General features: G+C 32.1%; 2 protein-coding genes across 3 annotated transcripts; both read right to left on the bottom strand.

Moving 5' to 3' along the window:
* Positions 1-1,463: 1,463 nt before the first annotated feature.
* On the bottom strand, positions 1,464-7,879 carry LOC21401300 (hippocampus abundant transcript-like protein 1). 2 transcript variants are annotated; one of them, XM_024173692.1, is made up of 14 exons: positions 7,224-7,879; positions 5,794-5,905; positions 5,285-5,397; positions 4,906-5,028; positions 4,628-4,800; positions 4,431-4,506; positions 3,933-4,019; positions 3,429-3,509; positions 3,304-3,336; positions 2,590-2,643; positions 2,465-2,506; positions 2,241-2,319; positions 1,850-1,920; positions 1,464-1,699 (listed from the first exon to the last, which is right to left on the bottom strand). In XM_024173692.1, exons 1-14 carry the CDS (start codon positions 7,407-7,409, stop codon positions 1,682-1,684), a joined length of 1,248 nt encoding a protein of 415 aa, XP_024029460.1. In that variant the 5' UTR covers positions 7,410-7,879; the 3' UTR covers positions 1,464-1,681. The 2 variants fall into 2 exon arrangements, with proteins under 2 accessions (XP_024029460.1, XP_024029454.1); XM_024173686.1 differs by having other exon boundaries at positions 1,464-1,742; positions 7,224-7,876.
* Positions 7,880-12,508: 4,629 nt separating this feature from the next.
* Positions 12,509-17,016, bottom strand: LOC21401301 (nifU-like protein 4, mitochondrial). The gene is made up of 6 exons (XM_010090467.2): positions 16,638-17,016; positions 16,187-16,348; positions 14,905-15,080; positions 13,688-13,791; positions 13,436-13,547; positions 12,509-12,902 (listed from the first exon to the last, which is right to left on the bottom strand). Exons 1-6 carry the CDS (start codon positions 16,873-16,875, stop codon positions 12,834-12,836), a joined length of 861 nt encoding a protein of 286 aa, XP_010088769.1. The 5' UTR covers positions 16,876-17,016; the 3' UTR covers positions 12,509-12,833.
* Between the last annotated feature and the right edge of the window lie 311 nt (positions 17,017-17,327).

Genomic DNA, 17,327 nt, shown 5'->3' on the forward strand with positions numbered 1-17,327 from the left:
GTGTAAAATGAGAGAGAATAAAAAATGACTTTTAGTCATTTTTTATTTTTTATTTTCGTTTTCTCCTCTCTCAAACACAGAGAGAGACATTAATAAATTTTTTTATACTGAAAAAAATCTTTTAATAAAGTTACTAAACGTATTTTTAAAAATAATTTTTGTCTGAAATTAAAAATATTTTCATTTTTATACAAAAAATAAAATCATTTTAAAACGAGTTTCAAACGTACTTATTACATTTTCGAGAAAATACACAAAACATCACACGGCTTAGTCAAAATGCTATTTTTCCCCCTATTATGAAATGTCCAAAATATCTCGTGTTTTTTCGAAATACCTTGTTTACCCTCTGTTTTTTAGATAGGGTTAATTTTTTAAAGACCCAAATTACCCTAAATAATTTGTAAGCAATAATACCCACAACATCCTTCTATTTTAACTATACCGCCCTTGAAGCTATTAAATTTTTAAAAATACAAACATTACTCTTCTCAATTTATATTAGATTTCATTTATACATAAATTAACTAAAAGGTCAATTGAAGTTAATTTAGTCACATAATAACACCTCACGGGATTTGATTTTTAAAAAAATACAACATTAAACTTCTCATTCTATATTAAACACAGTTTATGAATTAATTAACAAAATATTAAATGAAATAAATCTTAAAACTTAAAAAACTTTCAAATGAAAAAGGAAAGAAAAAGAATCGATATAAGAAATAGGTTTCGAGAGAGCTCATCTTCTCAATTACTTTTAAGTTTTAAAATTTATGTCAATAATATCTTAGTTTCATGAATATTTTGAATAATATTTCATATAGACAGAAAAGCGTAGTATGTATATTTTTAAAAAATTTAATTGTTAAAAAGTATTTTGCGATTTATTTTACAAAAATAAAAGATGTTTTAGGCAATTGTATAAAAGAAAGGGCAAAAGTTATATTTTAATTAAACACGTGGGGTGCTTTCGGCTTTTTCCTCCTGCAAATACAGATTATTGAGGCAGTTGCTTCAGTATTTTTTTAAAAAATAAATTGACGGGTCAAATGTGGATTATTTTTGGACCATTTTCAAAATAAAAGGGATAAATTTGGTACATTAAAAAACACAGAAATGAGAGTTTATATTACCTTTAAATGTAGAATATATTTAAGACTGTTTAGTTCGTTGATTTAAGTTTTTAATTTGAGTTGAGATGTGATTTTATGTGAGAGTTTTTTATTATAATAAAAAAATTATATGTGACTTTATATAAGAGTTTTTTACTGTAATAAAAAAATTATATGTGACTATTTCTGAGAACTTTTTACTGTAACAAATTTAAATTTTAAACTCAAATTAGTGACATAAACAGTACTTATTACAGTAAAATATATATATATATATATATATATATATGCTCATTATAACCCGGCAACTTTGTTGCAAACACCACAGTCGACAGGGTATAAACTTCATAAAATGTAAAAATGAACAACTTTTAAGGAGGGAAAAAGAACCGCCAAAACTTCATTTGCACGGCTACAACAAATCACTACAGAGCTCGACGGATGATTCCGACAATATTCACCAACATCCGCCCCTAAGAAGTTCAGAATCTCTACATTCCAAACTATTTTTTTTCTTCTTCTTTAATACTCTTAACTTAGAAGAGGCGTTTCAATGTCTTCTTCCTCTAAATCCTGACTTGAGACTGCATCACTTTTAATCAGGCAAGCAAAACAGAATGATATTACCTAAGAAATATTAATTAACACGTCTTTCATTAGGTGAGAGCTCAAATTTGTAGCCAAAAATAATTATAATTAAAAAGAAAAAAAGAAATATTAATTTGAGACTTTACCATGCACATGGATGCAAGTACAATGCTAAAACCTTTGCAATTGAAAGGGGCATCTTCTGACAAGAACCATGCTGATCATATGACAAACCATAATTCACACACTTAGTTACCATTAAACCAACAAAAAATATAATAACATAAAGTAAGAATTTATTTTATAAGCCTATGCAATATGATATAAATTATTGTATGATGTGAAAAATGAAAGTTAAATTAGCTACATTCATTTCACCGATTCGAGTTTAGAAATTGAGTTTTATTACAGTAAAAAGCTCTTAGAAACAGTCACATCTAACTTTTTTCCCATAGTAAAAAACTGGCATATAAAGTCACATCTCAATTTAAATTAAAAACTCGAATCAGTTAACTAAACGGGCCCTAGAAAACTCACTAGTTAATGGACTCATTGCCAGTGGTGATAACAAGCTTGCTATTGATTGCACGCCAGCTATAAATCCTTGTGCTTTTCCCTGTAGGAGAGTAATTGGCAAGAAAAAGGATAAATTATGTGATTCTTTATGAGATGAAAGTGGGAGATTGATCTACTTGATGTCCTTTTTTTTACACATGATTTTTCATGCACTTTGAGACTGAACATTTTCATACAAATTATACCTGATTGCTTGAGCTTGAAGCTTTTGAGATGATTGCATATGTCTGCAAATCAGGAATTTAATGAGAAAAATTATTGAACAATAGATAAACAGAATAGAAATCAAGGGATGGTTTTTGTTACTTACAGAAGGTTTCACAAGAACATAGATGACTCCAAATGAGGCACTTAAGTATGGCACCTGCAATATAACAGTTACCCTCAAAATATTGCCAGCTCAAGAAATATATATATATATATATATATATGTATATGCATACTTGAGATAATTTGAGCTCTAGAATTAAGAAATTTAAACCTTTTCTTTTGATAACATTACATTGAAATTTAAGCTAAATCTTAAATCTAGGACAAAAGGGGTCAATACATGTACCTTTCTTCACAGGCTTATAAATATATTTTAATAGAATAATGTTAGGTATCTCAATTCTTATCCCAATTTTTTGAGATCAACTGACACGATATGTGATCGTCATTCTTTTATTAGTAGGTTTTTAAAAATTGTTATGCCAATTAGCACTAAAAATTTAAATCTACCAATAGAAATGTTTCATCTGCCACGTGAGTTGATATAAAAAATTAGAATTACTAACGGTACTTGTTTTGGATAATAGATCTTATGACATCACAAAACTATCAATCTGTCAATTGTAAGGGCCTATTTAGTTCATAAGTTTAAATAGAAAAGTTTGAACAGAAGTTTAAATTTTGTGAAATAAAATTCTGTACAAAAAAGTTTAAATAGTAATTCGTACTTATAAAACAAACGGGGGCTAAGTTTATGGAATGTTACTTCGGTGTATGCAGCTCATTTAGAAATCAAGTATATGAGTGTACTTACCCAAGCTGCCCAAGCCAAACCATAGAGCAAGGCCTGCAATAGAAAGCAGCATTAAACCCTTTTCCTATTAATTTTTCCTTTTGGAAAGGAAGAAGATGGTAATTAAACTGACATGGGTGACTTACATATGCTATTGAAGATAGTAAGGCTATGCACAATATTACTTTCTCTCCAACCAATGGATTCATTAGTGGAAGCACCAATATCTGAAGGCACAACACAACAGAAAACCAAAAATATTGTTTTAAAGTTGGTTATTTCCACATTAAAAAAAATAAAAAATAAAAAATAAATAAAAGGACCAGCTGGAAACGTGGTTCTGCCAAAGTAGTGCTTTATTTTTTTTCTCTTTTAAAAGCTCTTTCAAATTTGACAACAAAAGTATTAAGGTTTCTCTTTAACATCTCTGATCTCCTCTGTTTCTCCCTTAGTTGAGGATTCAGATATGAGAAAATATGACCAATAATTCTGGCTCATTGTTGAGCAGAGAGAAAATCACACAATTGTTATTATATGCATCTCTCTCTACACAAGTATATGAATTAGGTGAGAAATATCCATTTTATATTGTCAAATATAATATGAAATGTATAACAAAATAGATAAGCTTCATGAGATAATTAACATACCTGGGAAGCAATTGAACCTATTCCAACCATCATCAGAAGTTCTGAGAATTGATTTTTGTTAAAGCCGAAAGCCGCTTTTAGGTAGTACTGCATAGATATTAATAGGGCTTTTTGTTCATCAAGACAAAAAGAGGGAACTCGTTTCAAATGTTTTTAATCTCAGACAGAAATCATTTTTAAAAATGCGTTTAGTAATTTTATTAAGAGATTATTTTCAATATAAAAAAACTCATTAATTTCTCTCTTTCTCTACTTGAGAGATGAGAAAATGAAATGAAAAACGACTAAAAGCCGTTTTTCATTTCTCTCCTATTTCACACTAAATTAAAAAATCGTTTTCATTTCCGTTTTTTATCTTTAATTGTGCCAAACACCATTTTGAAATCGTTTTTATTTTTTTCTCAAAAAACGTGAAAAACAAAAAGAATAATAATTCCAAACATGGCATATGTTTCTTAAAAACATAAATGAAAATGGGGATATGAATTCCTAGATCACCAGTAGAACACTGCTGATGCCCGACATTCCCAATTCGTAAAAGAAAGAAACCAGAGAAATGCTCCTGAGAGTTTGACTGCAATGTATAACATTTTTGTTACCAAAGATGATGATAATAAAAAAGTGAGAGATCAAAAAAGAAAAAGTACAAAAAAGGGTTTAGATTAAGAAACAATTTATGATTAGGATAGGATTACCTGCTAATAACTAATGTCGCAGCATCTTTCATTGCTCGGAATCGTTTCTGGACAACCTTAAGTGTCCAACGCAGGCAATCTGAGTCTCTGTTAGTCCTAGGAGCTGGTTTAACTGTCTCTTTCAAAAACAGTTGCATATAAACTGGACCAAAGATCAGGAGTGCTATTGAAACCTGAAAGTGAAAAAAAAAAAAAAAAAAAAAAAAAACCAACTTTCATTAGTAGGTCCAAGAAGAAAGGAAAGTAATGTGACAAACATAACTTTTCTAGCTGCTTACCAAGAAAATGTATTTCTCAGGGAGGAAACGTGCGAGAACGTTTCCCAAAACGTGCGACGCAGAAAACAGACCCGTGATCCAGCTAAACACTGCAGCTCTCTTACTGTCGCTAACAACATCCGCCTGGAGGCAGAAAACACCAAAGGTGTTGTGGGAAAGTTGATTAAAATCAGACAATGCCATTGTCAAAAGTTGTAATTAGTGTCCCTTATTTACAGGGATTTGTTTTTTTTTTTTTTTCTTTTTTGTCTTCATACTGCTGTATATATTCATACCTAGAACTGTAATTTGATATGATGAATTCAATCAATATTTTTCCACAGGTGTTAATTCAAATGTTATGAGTCCATCTTTGTGGATCAATGAGACAGTTACTTACTGTATAAGCAACAGCAATGCAGAAAATACTCCCTTGACTAATGATGTACGAAATCGTTCGAAGCACATAGTAAGCGTACACGAATTCCTTGGACTGATTCCAAGCAAGTAATGCTGCAACATGGGGCAAAAAAACAAAAAAACAAAAAAATGAAAAGACAAGATCACCAAATGTCAAACTGCATTTTTATTGTATCATTCAAAACAAAATGAGACAGAATCCTAATTAATGTTTATTGGCAACATCACATTGTAAGTTCATAGAAATGTTTAGTTTCTGCAGGACCTCGTTTGGTTTATCCTTCAAGAAAAAAAGGAAACATCAATGCACACAGAGTGACTCTATTCAGCTCTGCTGTCTCCGCAAAGAGGTACGGGTTGGTCCTTCTGTGGGGGCCACCGTACCTCTTTTGGAGCCTCACACTTTTTTTGGCTCACATTTGAGTAACTCCTTTTTTGCTTGAATATTATTTGTTTAAGAAGTCCCAAAAATATTTGTTCAAAACATACCAAAGGGTATAATGGTTGTGGATACAGTAACAAGAAGCAACGGTTTACGTCCATGTTCATCAGCAAGCTGACCAAGAAGTGGAAGCACCACCATCTTGAAAACTCCAACAATCTACAAACAAAACAAATGTGCTCAAAAAATGAGTAATGCTTGAAAAACTGTTGTATAAATGTTGTATAAAATAGAATCTCATTTTATCATCTCATCATCTCAATTCCACTTGCAATTATGTACATTTATTAACCTGGGCATGTGCTTATGAACATTTTCCATTGCTTTTCTATTTCTAGAATAACATTATAAGGTATCGGTAGTACTAAACATCACCCACTAAAAAAATATAAATACTGTAATATTAGGATTTATGAAGGGCGCACACTATGTAAAAAGTAGAGCTGACATAGTTCTATATCATTTGATATTTCTTTTATCATGCCAATTTCCTACTTATTCATTTACCTTTTTTTTTTTTTTTTTTTGCTAAAATGAGAATTCATTCAAAGCCGGAAAGGCAACACAAGAAAGGAATACAAGAACAGAAGAAACCCGGAGAACAAAACAAAGACAAGGCAGCAAATAACTCATCATCTACTTAATCATTACAGTCATGTAGTCCTTGGAATAAATAGAAAATTCTATGACATATCCAATATTGGTTAAAAATGGCAGTAGGGTCCACGATATCAATTCAATCACTGATAGTTGAATTTCTAATTGTTTAAAACACTATCACCACTAGTAATATCTAACATTTTTAAAAACAATATTCAATTTCGTCGGATACAATCAGCTTCATATTTTGGAGTTAGAGAAAAAATAACAATTTAGGAAAAAAAAAACAGAGAAAGTAAATTAGGAAAAGACAAATTTTTATGTCTCATTCCAAAACCAAAATTTTTATGTCATCTGTCTTATTTCAACACTCCTTTTCACCAAACCAGACGGGCATTGGTTCCAAAAAAATAAAATTGCCAACGTTGGCCCCTCACTAATAAATTCAAAAGCAGCTATTTTGATACTGACAGTTTTTTAGCTAAAATAAAAATCTAAAGTAAACAGTTCTTTTCCAAGTTGATTAAAATACACAAAGGAGAGAGAGAGAGAGAGAGAGAGAGAGAGAGAGAGAGATTTCAACAACTGGATAAGGACTAATAATTAAGAGTAAACACCAATAATTGTTTCCCATATATAATCCATATCTTATCGGTACAAGCAACATATTTACCGTCAGCCTTGTAAGAAAATTCAAGAAAGCAAAAGAAACCCAACAATAATCCTCAGAAGTCATAAGAAAGGTGATGAAGTTATCCAAAATGGGACAATTTTTTTTTTCACTTTCCTTCCTATATTTTCCCACCAACCAAACAGAAAAAATAAAGAAACAAGCAGATAGATAGAAAAGTAATCTACAAAATCTTCTCAAACGCACCGTTTGTTGAATCCCATTGATGTAAATGGCCTCAGAGCAAGTGGACTGGCCAGGACAAAGAGCACCGGTGGTGACATCAACGAGAACTGAAACAGTCATTTCTTCAGCGATCCAGTGAATAGACAGAGGCAATAACAAGTGAAAAAGAGGCCTCAGCTCTCTGAAATCGCTCTTCCAATCACCCATATTCTTGCTGCTGTGATCTACGACACTCCAAACCCAATATATGTATTTCTACTCTGTCGTTTTAGAAACAAATTTCTGGAGATAAAGACCAAGATCTTCTCCTCTAAAAGCACATATATATACAAGTTGAAGGAACAATATGTGTGTGTATTAAATACACATATATTACATCATACGTACATACATGGTATGAATATGTGTGCGTGTGTTTACAGTATATCTATATATATATATATATATATATAAGAAATATAAAGCGGGACTTTGCATTCCTGTGGAAATAGAGAGGTGGGCATGGGATTTCCACGTGGTGGGTGTTGGTGGTCGTGTGGGGTGGAATTGAAAGCTTGTGGAATTTGGATATAAGAGACTTAAAATTGATGTGCTGTGAATGGCTTGCTTTTTGTTTACTTTGGCTTTGCCGTGCTGTCAGTACGCAGTTACAGTGTTATATATATTGGAGTCGGAACAGGTCAAAGTTGCCCTATATAGAATAAAAATGTTCAGGATTATTGGTGCAATGCAACTAATAAAAAGTGAATTCTAGCGGTGAATTTTATATTTTGAGATTTACTTTTTATTAGTGTATATTATTGGACTTAATATTGATACAGTGACAGAGTCAGTTTTTTACTTTAATAGGGGCTACACGCTCATCTTCAAATGGTTCCGCCACTGATCATATAAATAAAAATTCTCATGTAAAATATAAATCATGGTTATATATTTGCATAGATAGGGCAATGTTATCTACTATTGTATTACTAAATCATTAATCATGTGCTGCGTTGATTAATAATTATTAATGCTACGTAACAACATTCTTACTCAAAATCTACTCTTCTCAAGTTGATATTTGTTTATAGACCCTAAATATTGTAAAAACGGTTGGAAACAAAAATGATTCAGTTTTTGAAACTTTGACACGTCTACATGATGTTAAAACCCCTAGAAACAAATACTAGTGCTCCTTATTTTATAATTATATAAGGAGTAAAGACCTCACACTTTGATCAGCAAAAACAAAACAAAAAATAAAGAACTCACACTTTGTTATCAAAGTAAGATTTGACTAATTAAATAAGTCTGTCATCTTGAGTCATGTTTTAGCTTAAAATACATATAATTTTGTTATTTTCTTCAAAGTCTCTCCATTTTAATCCTACTGTCACGTAAAGTCATGAGGTTATAAATGTTAAACAACATGTCATTTTTAGTGCTTCTCTTTATTGAGCATTCTCCTTCACCTGTCTTGATCGGAGATGATCATCTTAGGAACTTCATGTATTCGAACCACCTCCTTCACCTCTAGTTGGGCTAGTTTCTCCAGAATTAACCTTGTCTTAATTGCAAGGAAGTGAGCGGATTTCGTCAATCAATCTACTATAACTCATATTTCGTCACATCTGTTTGCCGTCTTAGGTAATTCGACGATAAAGTCCATCGAAATATCCTCCCACTTTTATTGAGAATTGGAAGAGATGACTATTCCCCTCCGGGTCTCTGGTTCTCGGCTTTTAGACAAGTAAACAAATCATTATGTATCTTACTACATCTCTCTTCATCTCATATACTAAAGACTCCTTTTTAGGTCATTATACATTTTAGTGGCTCCTGGATGCACCACATATGACGTACTACATGCCTCATCTAACACTTGTTCTCTTAGATCTTGTTCTTTTCACAACTCAATACAACTCAAGTTCTTTTGTTATAGTATTTCTCTCATAAAATTTAAATTTAACTTTTTTACTATAGTTTTTGTCTCACATAAAAAAATTTTGAGCTACGTCTTAAATTACGAAAAGAACACACCTTTAACTTATCCACATGCAACATATGAAAATCAAGGGAGTCCAAGACCATGGCTCTAGAAAATTTGAGATGTAGCTCTAGAAGCGGCAATCCAGAGCTATGGCGCCAAAAAATTTGAGCCGCGGCACTAGAAATGACACTTCCAGAGCCGCAGTGTTGGAATTCTAAGGCTATGGCATTGACGCGATTTCAATTATTACGAAAATTCTTCAAAAAAAACGCAACTTTTACCCTAGTTTTGAAACACAAGAGAGGCAAATATAAAAAGGACAACTAGAGAGCCTTTTGTACACTTTTGAAGAGGAGATTGACGGAGAATCAAAGAACGATCATCCCGTTCAAGATTCTTCGTTTTTCTTCTTCTCTTATTCTCTATATGCTACTTTGCAATTGGTGTTGAATATTATTTCCATGATGTTTAATATTTCAATTATAAACTAGGTTTTTCTTTTCTTTCTTTTTTTTTTTCTAGGGCTACAATGTAACCAAGACAATAATTATTTGAATCCAATTTATTATCTTTTAATGAAGTAGTTCACTAAGAGCATTTTATTCATGATTGTTGTTTCTTTTACTGTGCATAATGCATTTAAATACCTGATCAATATTCTAATTGTTTGGAAGACCTAAATTGAAACCTAAGAATATGATATTTAGGAATAGCTTAATAAAAGTAACCGCAAGGTGCATGCGACATCTAGCGATAGTAACATGATTTGTGTAAACAATTAAAAAAAAATCATAGAGCGTAATGAATTTTCTAGGAGGATGAAATTCACATCAAGTGATGAGTAAAAGACTGTGTTAGTTAATAATTAGAATCAAATAAGAATTGTCTTGGTGAACTTATTTGTTCTAATGTTCTCTTGTTATTGAATTCTCGTATAATTTATATTTTCCATTTATTTTACTTTAATTTTCATAAACTTTATTTTTACTGCAGTTATTCTCCTTTAAGCATTATTGTCTAAATAAAATCAAGAATATTATAATTTCAGTAATTGTTAAATTAATATCCGAGGGAACAATACTTTACCCTCTATTTTCACAGTTCAAATAAAAAAGGTTAAAATCATCACAATTCTAACCTGCAAAACCAAACACGGCCTTAGGAGTTTCGGTTCCACAGCCTTCTGTGCTGTCATGAATTGTTGTTATGGTTTGTTAATGTTCTTACGACTTATATCTAACATGTCTCTAGTAAACACACGAGATCCAAAGAAAACAATCACAAATATATCTAATACATAATCCAACTAGAAAAGACAAGGAAAAGTGTGATGCCTTGGCACACTTAACATAATTCCGAATATTCGTACACAAAAGCAGAAAAGAAATGGAAAAGATTCAAAGCGGTAGGTGACAAGTTGTCCTAGCAAAAAAAAAAAAACCTAAAAATTTTGGTTGATGTATCACAAGAAGTCTTTGTTGCAACCGGGTCACTTTCCTGTATTCATATATTCCACATGCGCAGACGTGAAACATGCACATTGAACCCACCAAGCAAAAAATAAATAAATAAATATTACGCACAATGCATTTTGTTTATGCTTTGGTCTCTGCACATGTCTAACAAACTTGAATTTTTTAAATTTTTTTAAGGAAAGAATTTCTTAAATTCTAAAGTAAAAATAATTATTGAAGTATCCCAAAAAAAAAAAAAAAAAAGCAATGTAGCTTCACTTTTTATAAGAAAAAACAAAATGATTAACACAACTTACTTTGATGTCGCAAAACCCGTTGTCCTTTCAATGAATAGTCCGAAGATTTTTTTTTTATAGAATACTAAAAGAAAAGGTTAGAATGGTAATTATTGAAGCTAGACATTGTTTAATTGTTGTTGCGGAGCCAAGTCACAATGAATGGGGACTTTTTTTTTTTTTTTTTTGGAAAAGTATTGACTATTGAATGGGGACATTTGCTCCATTCAGTTTCAAAAATTTGTTATTTTTTTCCCAAATTTTCTTAAAATTTCAATTGTGTTTTTTACATAAAAAAATTATAAATATGCACCGCTCACACAAATATATATTTTTAATAAAAAAATCTTTTAATATCTTTTATCATGCTTCCACTAGAAAAAAAAAAAATCTGTTCGGTGCATTATTACTATCTCATTTTCTGTTTAAAAAATATATTTTATATTAGTGAAAAGATCAAAATAGTGCTTTAAAATGTTCAACACTAGGTGTTTCTGTTTTCTTGTATGTTTAAGCATTTCTCCCCCTTCTACTATGTACGCCTTAATTGCGAAATTGGCTTACGGATTGACTAATTTTTCAGCTTTGTCGAAGCTTCTGGCTCATAATTTCACGTGATAATCAGGGCAATATAAAAGAGAAAATATATCAGGGAGATTCTCTAATACGCATAGCATATCGATAGATTAGGAAGTTGTTCTTTTGTATTTTTAAATTAGAATAACTTCAGTAATGTTTTTGAGTTGAGTTTGAATTATAACTTGAATTGAAGTTGTAACTTGAGTTTGTGTTTGGATGTGCACATTTGAGTTATGATTTGAATTGAGAATCTTTTTGAGTTTGTGTTTGGGTATGTCAAAACTTTAGATCCCGTTTATTTTGCTGATTCGAGTTTAAAATTCGAGTTTTGCTACAGTAAAAAGCTCTCACAAACAATTACATCTAACTTTTTTACTACAGTAAAAAGCTCTCACTAAAGTCACATCTCAACTCGAATTAAAAACGCGAATCAACGAACTAAACGGCTTGTATTTAGATAGTATTTTAATAAAAACTCAATGGTGATGAAAAATTTTAATAGGGTATGTGGGTGGAATTTTATTCGTTTTTTCGTTGTGAATGCATGAAAAAAAAAATCATCTCAATCAAAATTAAAACGAAAAAGTTATGACATTTTTAACAATATATTGTTCATTAACTTGAATTCGAGTTTATGAACTCAAGTTGAAAATGAAACTTGAACTTAAATTTAACCCCAAACTCGAGTTCAAACTTAAATTTTACAAAAGAACACGAACTTAAATACAGTTGTAACTCAAGTTTAAACTTTTTCTGAGTTTCCTTGTAAAAGAATAGCCCTTAAGTATTTTTAACCGCTGAAGCTGCGTACTTTTTTACTTTTACGTGATCTTATACAGATCTGACAGATAAAAAACCTGACATGTCTACTGAAAAAGGTCCCAATTCATTATAGCATAATGGTAATATGGCTTATTGATTTGACAGCATAAGGGACAATTTTTAACAACTCAATCACGAAAAAAAAAAAGAATATACAAGCAAGAAATTCAACTCAGTCAGTTAACTCTGTTATTTAATATCAAAAAATTGTCATTAAAAATGACAAACGTTTTCAAAGAATAAAATTAGGAGTCCAAAATTTGGCTCCTGTATGCCAGACAAATAGGAAAACAATGAGATATAAGCCAGTCAAAATTCCTGAGTTATACAATACGCATGAAACTCTTGATTTTACTACTGCGCATCTATTTGGTAATAGTTTACATTGATAACTCAGCAAAAACTAAGCAAAAGTCAAACTTTATTTTTCTACTGTACAGGAAAGTGAATCCCAACTTCCTTCTGAGCTAATATTGCCTAATAAGCACTTTGCAAGTGAACTTAATACTTACTCCATCTGGCCAGTTAGTGCTGCATCCTCATCTTCAGCATCCAATTCTTCCTCCACACTTTTGACCTGTAAATGCAATTGATTTAAGCCGATCAGTATAATCGGAGACGGAAAGGCAGCCAAAGGCTAAAACCCATTTTCTTTAACAACAAATGACCGGCTTATGGCTAAAAGATGATTTGTAGTAGAAGACATGGCTAAAAAGAGAGTTGTTAGATTTCCTTTTTCCCGGGGCTAGCTAAAATGATTAGCAGACAGACAGAAGCCACCACGTGGTCTGGACACAATAATCTACTAAGTGAGAAGAGTAGCATGTCACTACCACACATTTCAACACACAAGAATAAATAAATAAGTAAATCTTCAAAATTGGTTACGACTTCGATAATGTATTTTGATTCCAATGGACTTTATCAGTAGGTTTTTCTTACCAAGAAGGGACCAAAAATAAAAATAAAAAGAGGACGAGATGCATGCAGACAAAACAAGAAGTATGAGATGTAACACCATAAATTTTCATTATCAAATATAACCTATTGCAAAGAAGGTTTATTTCATGTCAGGGTCGTAAGTCAAAGCAATATCAGCCATTTTGTTACCTCAGGTACATAATGCATCAGCATATTTTCAATGCCGGATTTCAGGGTGACTGAGGAGCTTGGGCAGCCACTACATGCCCCTTGCATTCTCAATTTAACTACTCCAGTTTCTCTAAAGACAGCAGAACAAATGAAAATTCCAAGTTAGGGAGAGAAATAAATGATACTGGAAAAAGGCCAGGGAAAAGGTAAAATGTTATTCTCATTCACATGGAAAACATGGAAAACAAAAACAAATGAAGAAAAACATACGGATCAAATCCCCGGTACTCAATATCTCCACCGTCATCTTGCACTGCTGGTCGAATTCGAGTTTCCAACAATTCTTTGATCATTGCTACAATTTCTGAATCATCCTGCAATAACAAGAATAATATCCATGAAATTAATCAATACAATGTCTCAATCATTCCAGGCTCCAGCAGGGAAAAAACAAGACAGTAATTTTCAAACACACACACAAAACAGTCAAGAGGAGACTAGACAACTCTTTTCTTTATATTTCCGAACTTAGCAATTCAGGAGTTGTTATACATCAATCTATAATACATCAAATAAAAAAAATGGAGTAGCCTTGATCACACAGAATGAATCTCTCAGGTCATATAAATTTATATTTTCTTCATGCATCAATTTAAGTAAATCTATAATGCACACTTTGTTATGAGTAGTGCTAGGAACACCAACACTAATCCTAACTTTGTTGTACCAACTAACAGCATGCGAGTTGTCATTCTTTATTATTCTTTATTGGTAGGTGTTTAAAAAAAATTGCCACGTCATTTAATAATAAGAGATTATATTTACCAAATTAAAGAAAAATCACTACACATAAGTTGGTACAAAAAAAAAAGGGATTAGAGTTCGGGCCAGCAATACTCTTTTGTTATTGTTGGTACACAGGAACCCTAATTTCAGAATGAACCTGTGACAACACAGTTGGAACGTAATAGCTATTACAAACTGAACAGCTCTGTCCCCTGATTAAACCTGAGCAATAGTGTCCGTTATCAAGAAAAAGATCACAGGGAACCCTAAATTATTCCTTTTCCCAGTCGCAGCCTACTGTATTCCAGTGTAGGCAACTTAATAATCTATCATACATAGTTCTACACACAACTAAGTAAATTAAATAACCTTTGAAAAATGGTGAAAACCTTCCTATATTCCACTCTATTATTTGCAATTTTCAAGCCTTCTGTGTGGGAGCAGATAAATCCTGGTCATCTGAGTCGCATCATACTACACCGCTAGAGGTTTCTATTTAAATTAATTACAAATACCCGTACACGCAAACAAGTTCAGTTATAATGCTTCCAATCTCATAAAACTGTAGTATAAAAGAACTATAACCTTTGGAAAAATGGGCAAGAAAGAGTGAAAAAAAGAGTGTAACACCAATGAAGCCACTACAACAAGAAGTTAGTGTCCAAAAATTTGCGGAAATTGAATTAACTTCCAGGCCATACCTCATGAATAGCTGTGTCCTTTGCTGCAGCTGTTTCTGAGTCTAGGAAGAGTGGCTGCCCAGAAGAATAAAAATCCATTATTGCAGCAAAGATTTCAGGCTTCAAAAAATCCCAGGAAGCCTCTTCTGACTTTGTTACGGTAACAAAATCTGATCCGAAGAACACGCGGGTAATACCTGGACTAGGAAATAACTACATTAGACGTTCACTACATCAGAAAGATATAAGGGGAAGAAAAAGATAAGAAAACAAATTTTCTTTAAGAAAAGGATTATATTGTAATAAAATCACTGTATGCTGAGTTAAAAAAATAAACAACAACAACCAAACAAACAAACAAGCTCATTCAGTTGAAACAAATAAGATCCGGTGACAATCCCATAAATTCTAAACACAAACATCAGCTGATACATGGAGAAAATCTCTTAAAAAAAAAAAAAATATATATATACTCAATAATGTGATCATCTCACTATTTAGTGAATTTTAAAGTTCTAATAGCATCACGAGGAAAGAAATATCAAGGGGGCAAAGAACAAGAAAAAAAGAATAATAATGAATAGCCAAGTAACAAAATAGCAGGGATGAATGTTGAAAATGCACTACTTTATCACTACTGAAACATAGATTAAAGTAATTAAGTTGAGAAATACAAATAACTGTAGCCTGGTAGAGATGAGAAACATAAAGACTCAACTAGTGAGCATGACAACCTATGCGACGATGCAAATTAAGAAATGACTCAGCATAAATTATGGATTGCTATCTTCAACCTTAAGCATTCAAAACAAAACAATAAGGGTAAAACTCATTTGTAGTCCCTAAATTGTAGGTTGAATCCCATTTTGATCCCTGACTTTTGAAACATCCCATAACAAGTCTCCAACTGATCAAATTTAGTCTTTTCTGCCCAAGGCACGACTTTTTCGTTAATGAACAAAATTACCTCTCACAAAACCGCACACGGTTCTCACATGCCTTTTCTTTCTTTGACAAGATTTTTACAGTCGGATCTAATTTGGAACAATTTGATAAATTGGGGACTTAGTTCGGGGACATTTTAAACGTCATGAATCAAAATGGGATTTGGCCTATAATTCGGGGACTAAAAATGATATTAATACAAGCAATAAATGAATCTATTTCGGCGTCAATAGCAGGCTGGGAAAAGCTTTTCACCAAACAGCAAGAAACACAAAATAATCAAAATAAATTGGGAATCCCTTAAGAAACATAGAATGAGATAGTACGAGAAAGTGCATAGTAGTGAAAGCAATCGTACCATCAATCCCATAAAGGGCTTTAGCGAGTGGTGAGCTCATGGCCGACCGCGCATTCGGAAAGTCGGCACTGCCAACTTCCATTACAGGCTTCCCAGGATAGAACATCAGAGATGATGGGTTCGGTGTTGATTGTGTTTCGATAAACATACTTCTCCTTTGTCCTGTGTCATTCAAACCCAAAACCATTAATTAATTGCAATTGAAAAACCTACCAAAACCCTAATTTATTTCCACGCAAATTTTCAATTTCAGTGATATGCATTATTCCCCAAATTATTAGAATGAATTAAGCTAACAGACAACAAACAACGCAAATGAAAATAAAATAAAATAAATAAAATCCCCCTTTTTCCCAAATAATTTCAAAACAGAAGCAACAAACCAGCAAATTTAAACAGAAAAGAAAAAGTTGAACAAAAATAAAGTAATTCCGAAGAAAGAGCAACTAACCGGCGAGAAAACCCCATTTCTGAAATGGCGAGGGAGAAACAGGGGAAGATTTGAAGGAAGCGAAAGGAGTGCGATCGAATTGGTGATGGAATGAAGTTGGAGAAGACGAAGAAGCGTGTATGAAGCCTCGGCGAGAAATGAAAAACCGGATATTGTTATTATTCCGGTTCGGCTGAGTTTCAATGATTCGCGTTTGCTGTGAAAAGCCTCGCCAAACCAATCTTCCAAACCCCTTCATCGCCGTCTGTTTTCTTCTCTCTCCTGCAACTCTCTCTCTCCCTCTCTCTCTCTAAGCTTCTCTCTCTGTTTTACTCTGTTTTTTTCTGTTAACTTGTGAGGAAATTAGAAAAGTTGCACTAGCCCCTAATTTTTGTCGATGTTAGAGGGAAATTCTTTTGCGGAACGTACATTGTGTTTGATGGGTGAAAATAAAAAAAGAGAAAAGAAAACCGAGTAAGGATTACAGAAGAGAAAAATAAAATTTTAAATTATTTAGCATGAAGCAAACGAGAAAAAAAATAAAAATGAAAATTTATGGGGTCTATCACTTTTTAAGGTACGTTTAAGATAATTTATGTTTGTGCTTTTAAATAATATAGGAAAATAAATTTAAGTTGAGGTTTTTTAATTAGTATTTGGATGAAAAAATATTTTTACATTTAAAAAGAATTTTTGACTTTGTTTAGATAA

The sequence above is a fragment of the Morus notabilis genome, unplaced genomic scaffold (genome assembly GCF_000414095.1).
Source record: "Morus notabilis unplaced genomic scaffold, ASM41409v2 Scaffold521, whole genome shotgun sequence".
NCBI classification, from domain to species: domain Eukaryota; kingdom Viridiplantae; phylum Streptophyta; class Magnoliopsida; order Rosales; family Moraceae; genus Morus; species Morus notabilis.

What these genes read in the sequence shown, in the direction of transcription:
- LOC21401300 (XM_024173686.1), bottom strand. Translation starts at nt 7,409, where the DNA reads ATGGGTGATTGGAAGAGCGATTTCAGAGAGCTGAGGCCTCTTTTTCAC. An exon ending in CTGAGAAATACATTTTCTTG is followed by an intron (nt 4,801 to 4,905) that starts GTAAGCAGCTAG and finishes TTTCACTTTCAG; the next exon opens with GTTTCAATAGCACTCCTGAT. An exon ending in TACTATCTTCAATAGCATAT is followed by an intron (nt 3,337 to 3,428) that starts GTAAGTCACCCA and finishes TTTCTATTGCAG; the next exon opens with GCCTTGCTCTATGGTTTGGC.
- LOC21401301 (XM_010090467.2), bottom strand. Translation starts at nt 16,875, where the DNA reads ATGAAGGGGTTTGGAAGATTGGTTTGGCGAGGCTTTTCACAGCAAACG. An exon ending in GAAATGGGGTTTTCTCGCCG is followed by an intron (nt 16,349 to 16,637) that starts GTTAGTTGCTCT and finishes TGAATGACACAG; the next exon opens with GACAAAGGAGAAGTATGTTT. An exon ending in AGGACACAGCTATTCATGAG is followed by an intron (nt 13,792 to 14,904) that starts GTATGGCCTGGA and finishes TTGTTATTGCAG; the next exon opens with GATGATTCAGAAATTGTAGC.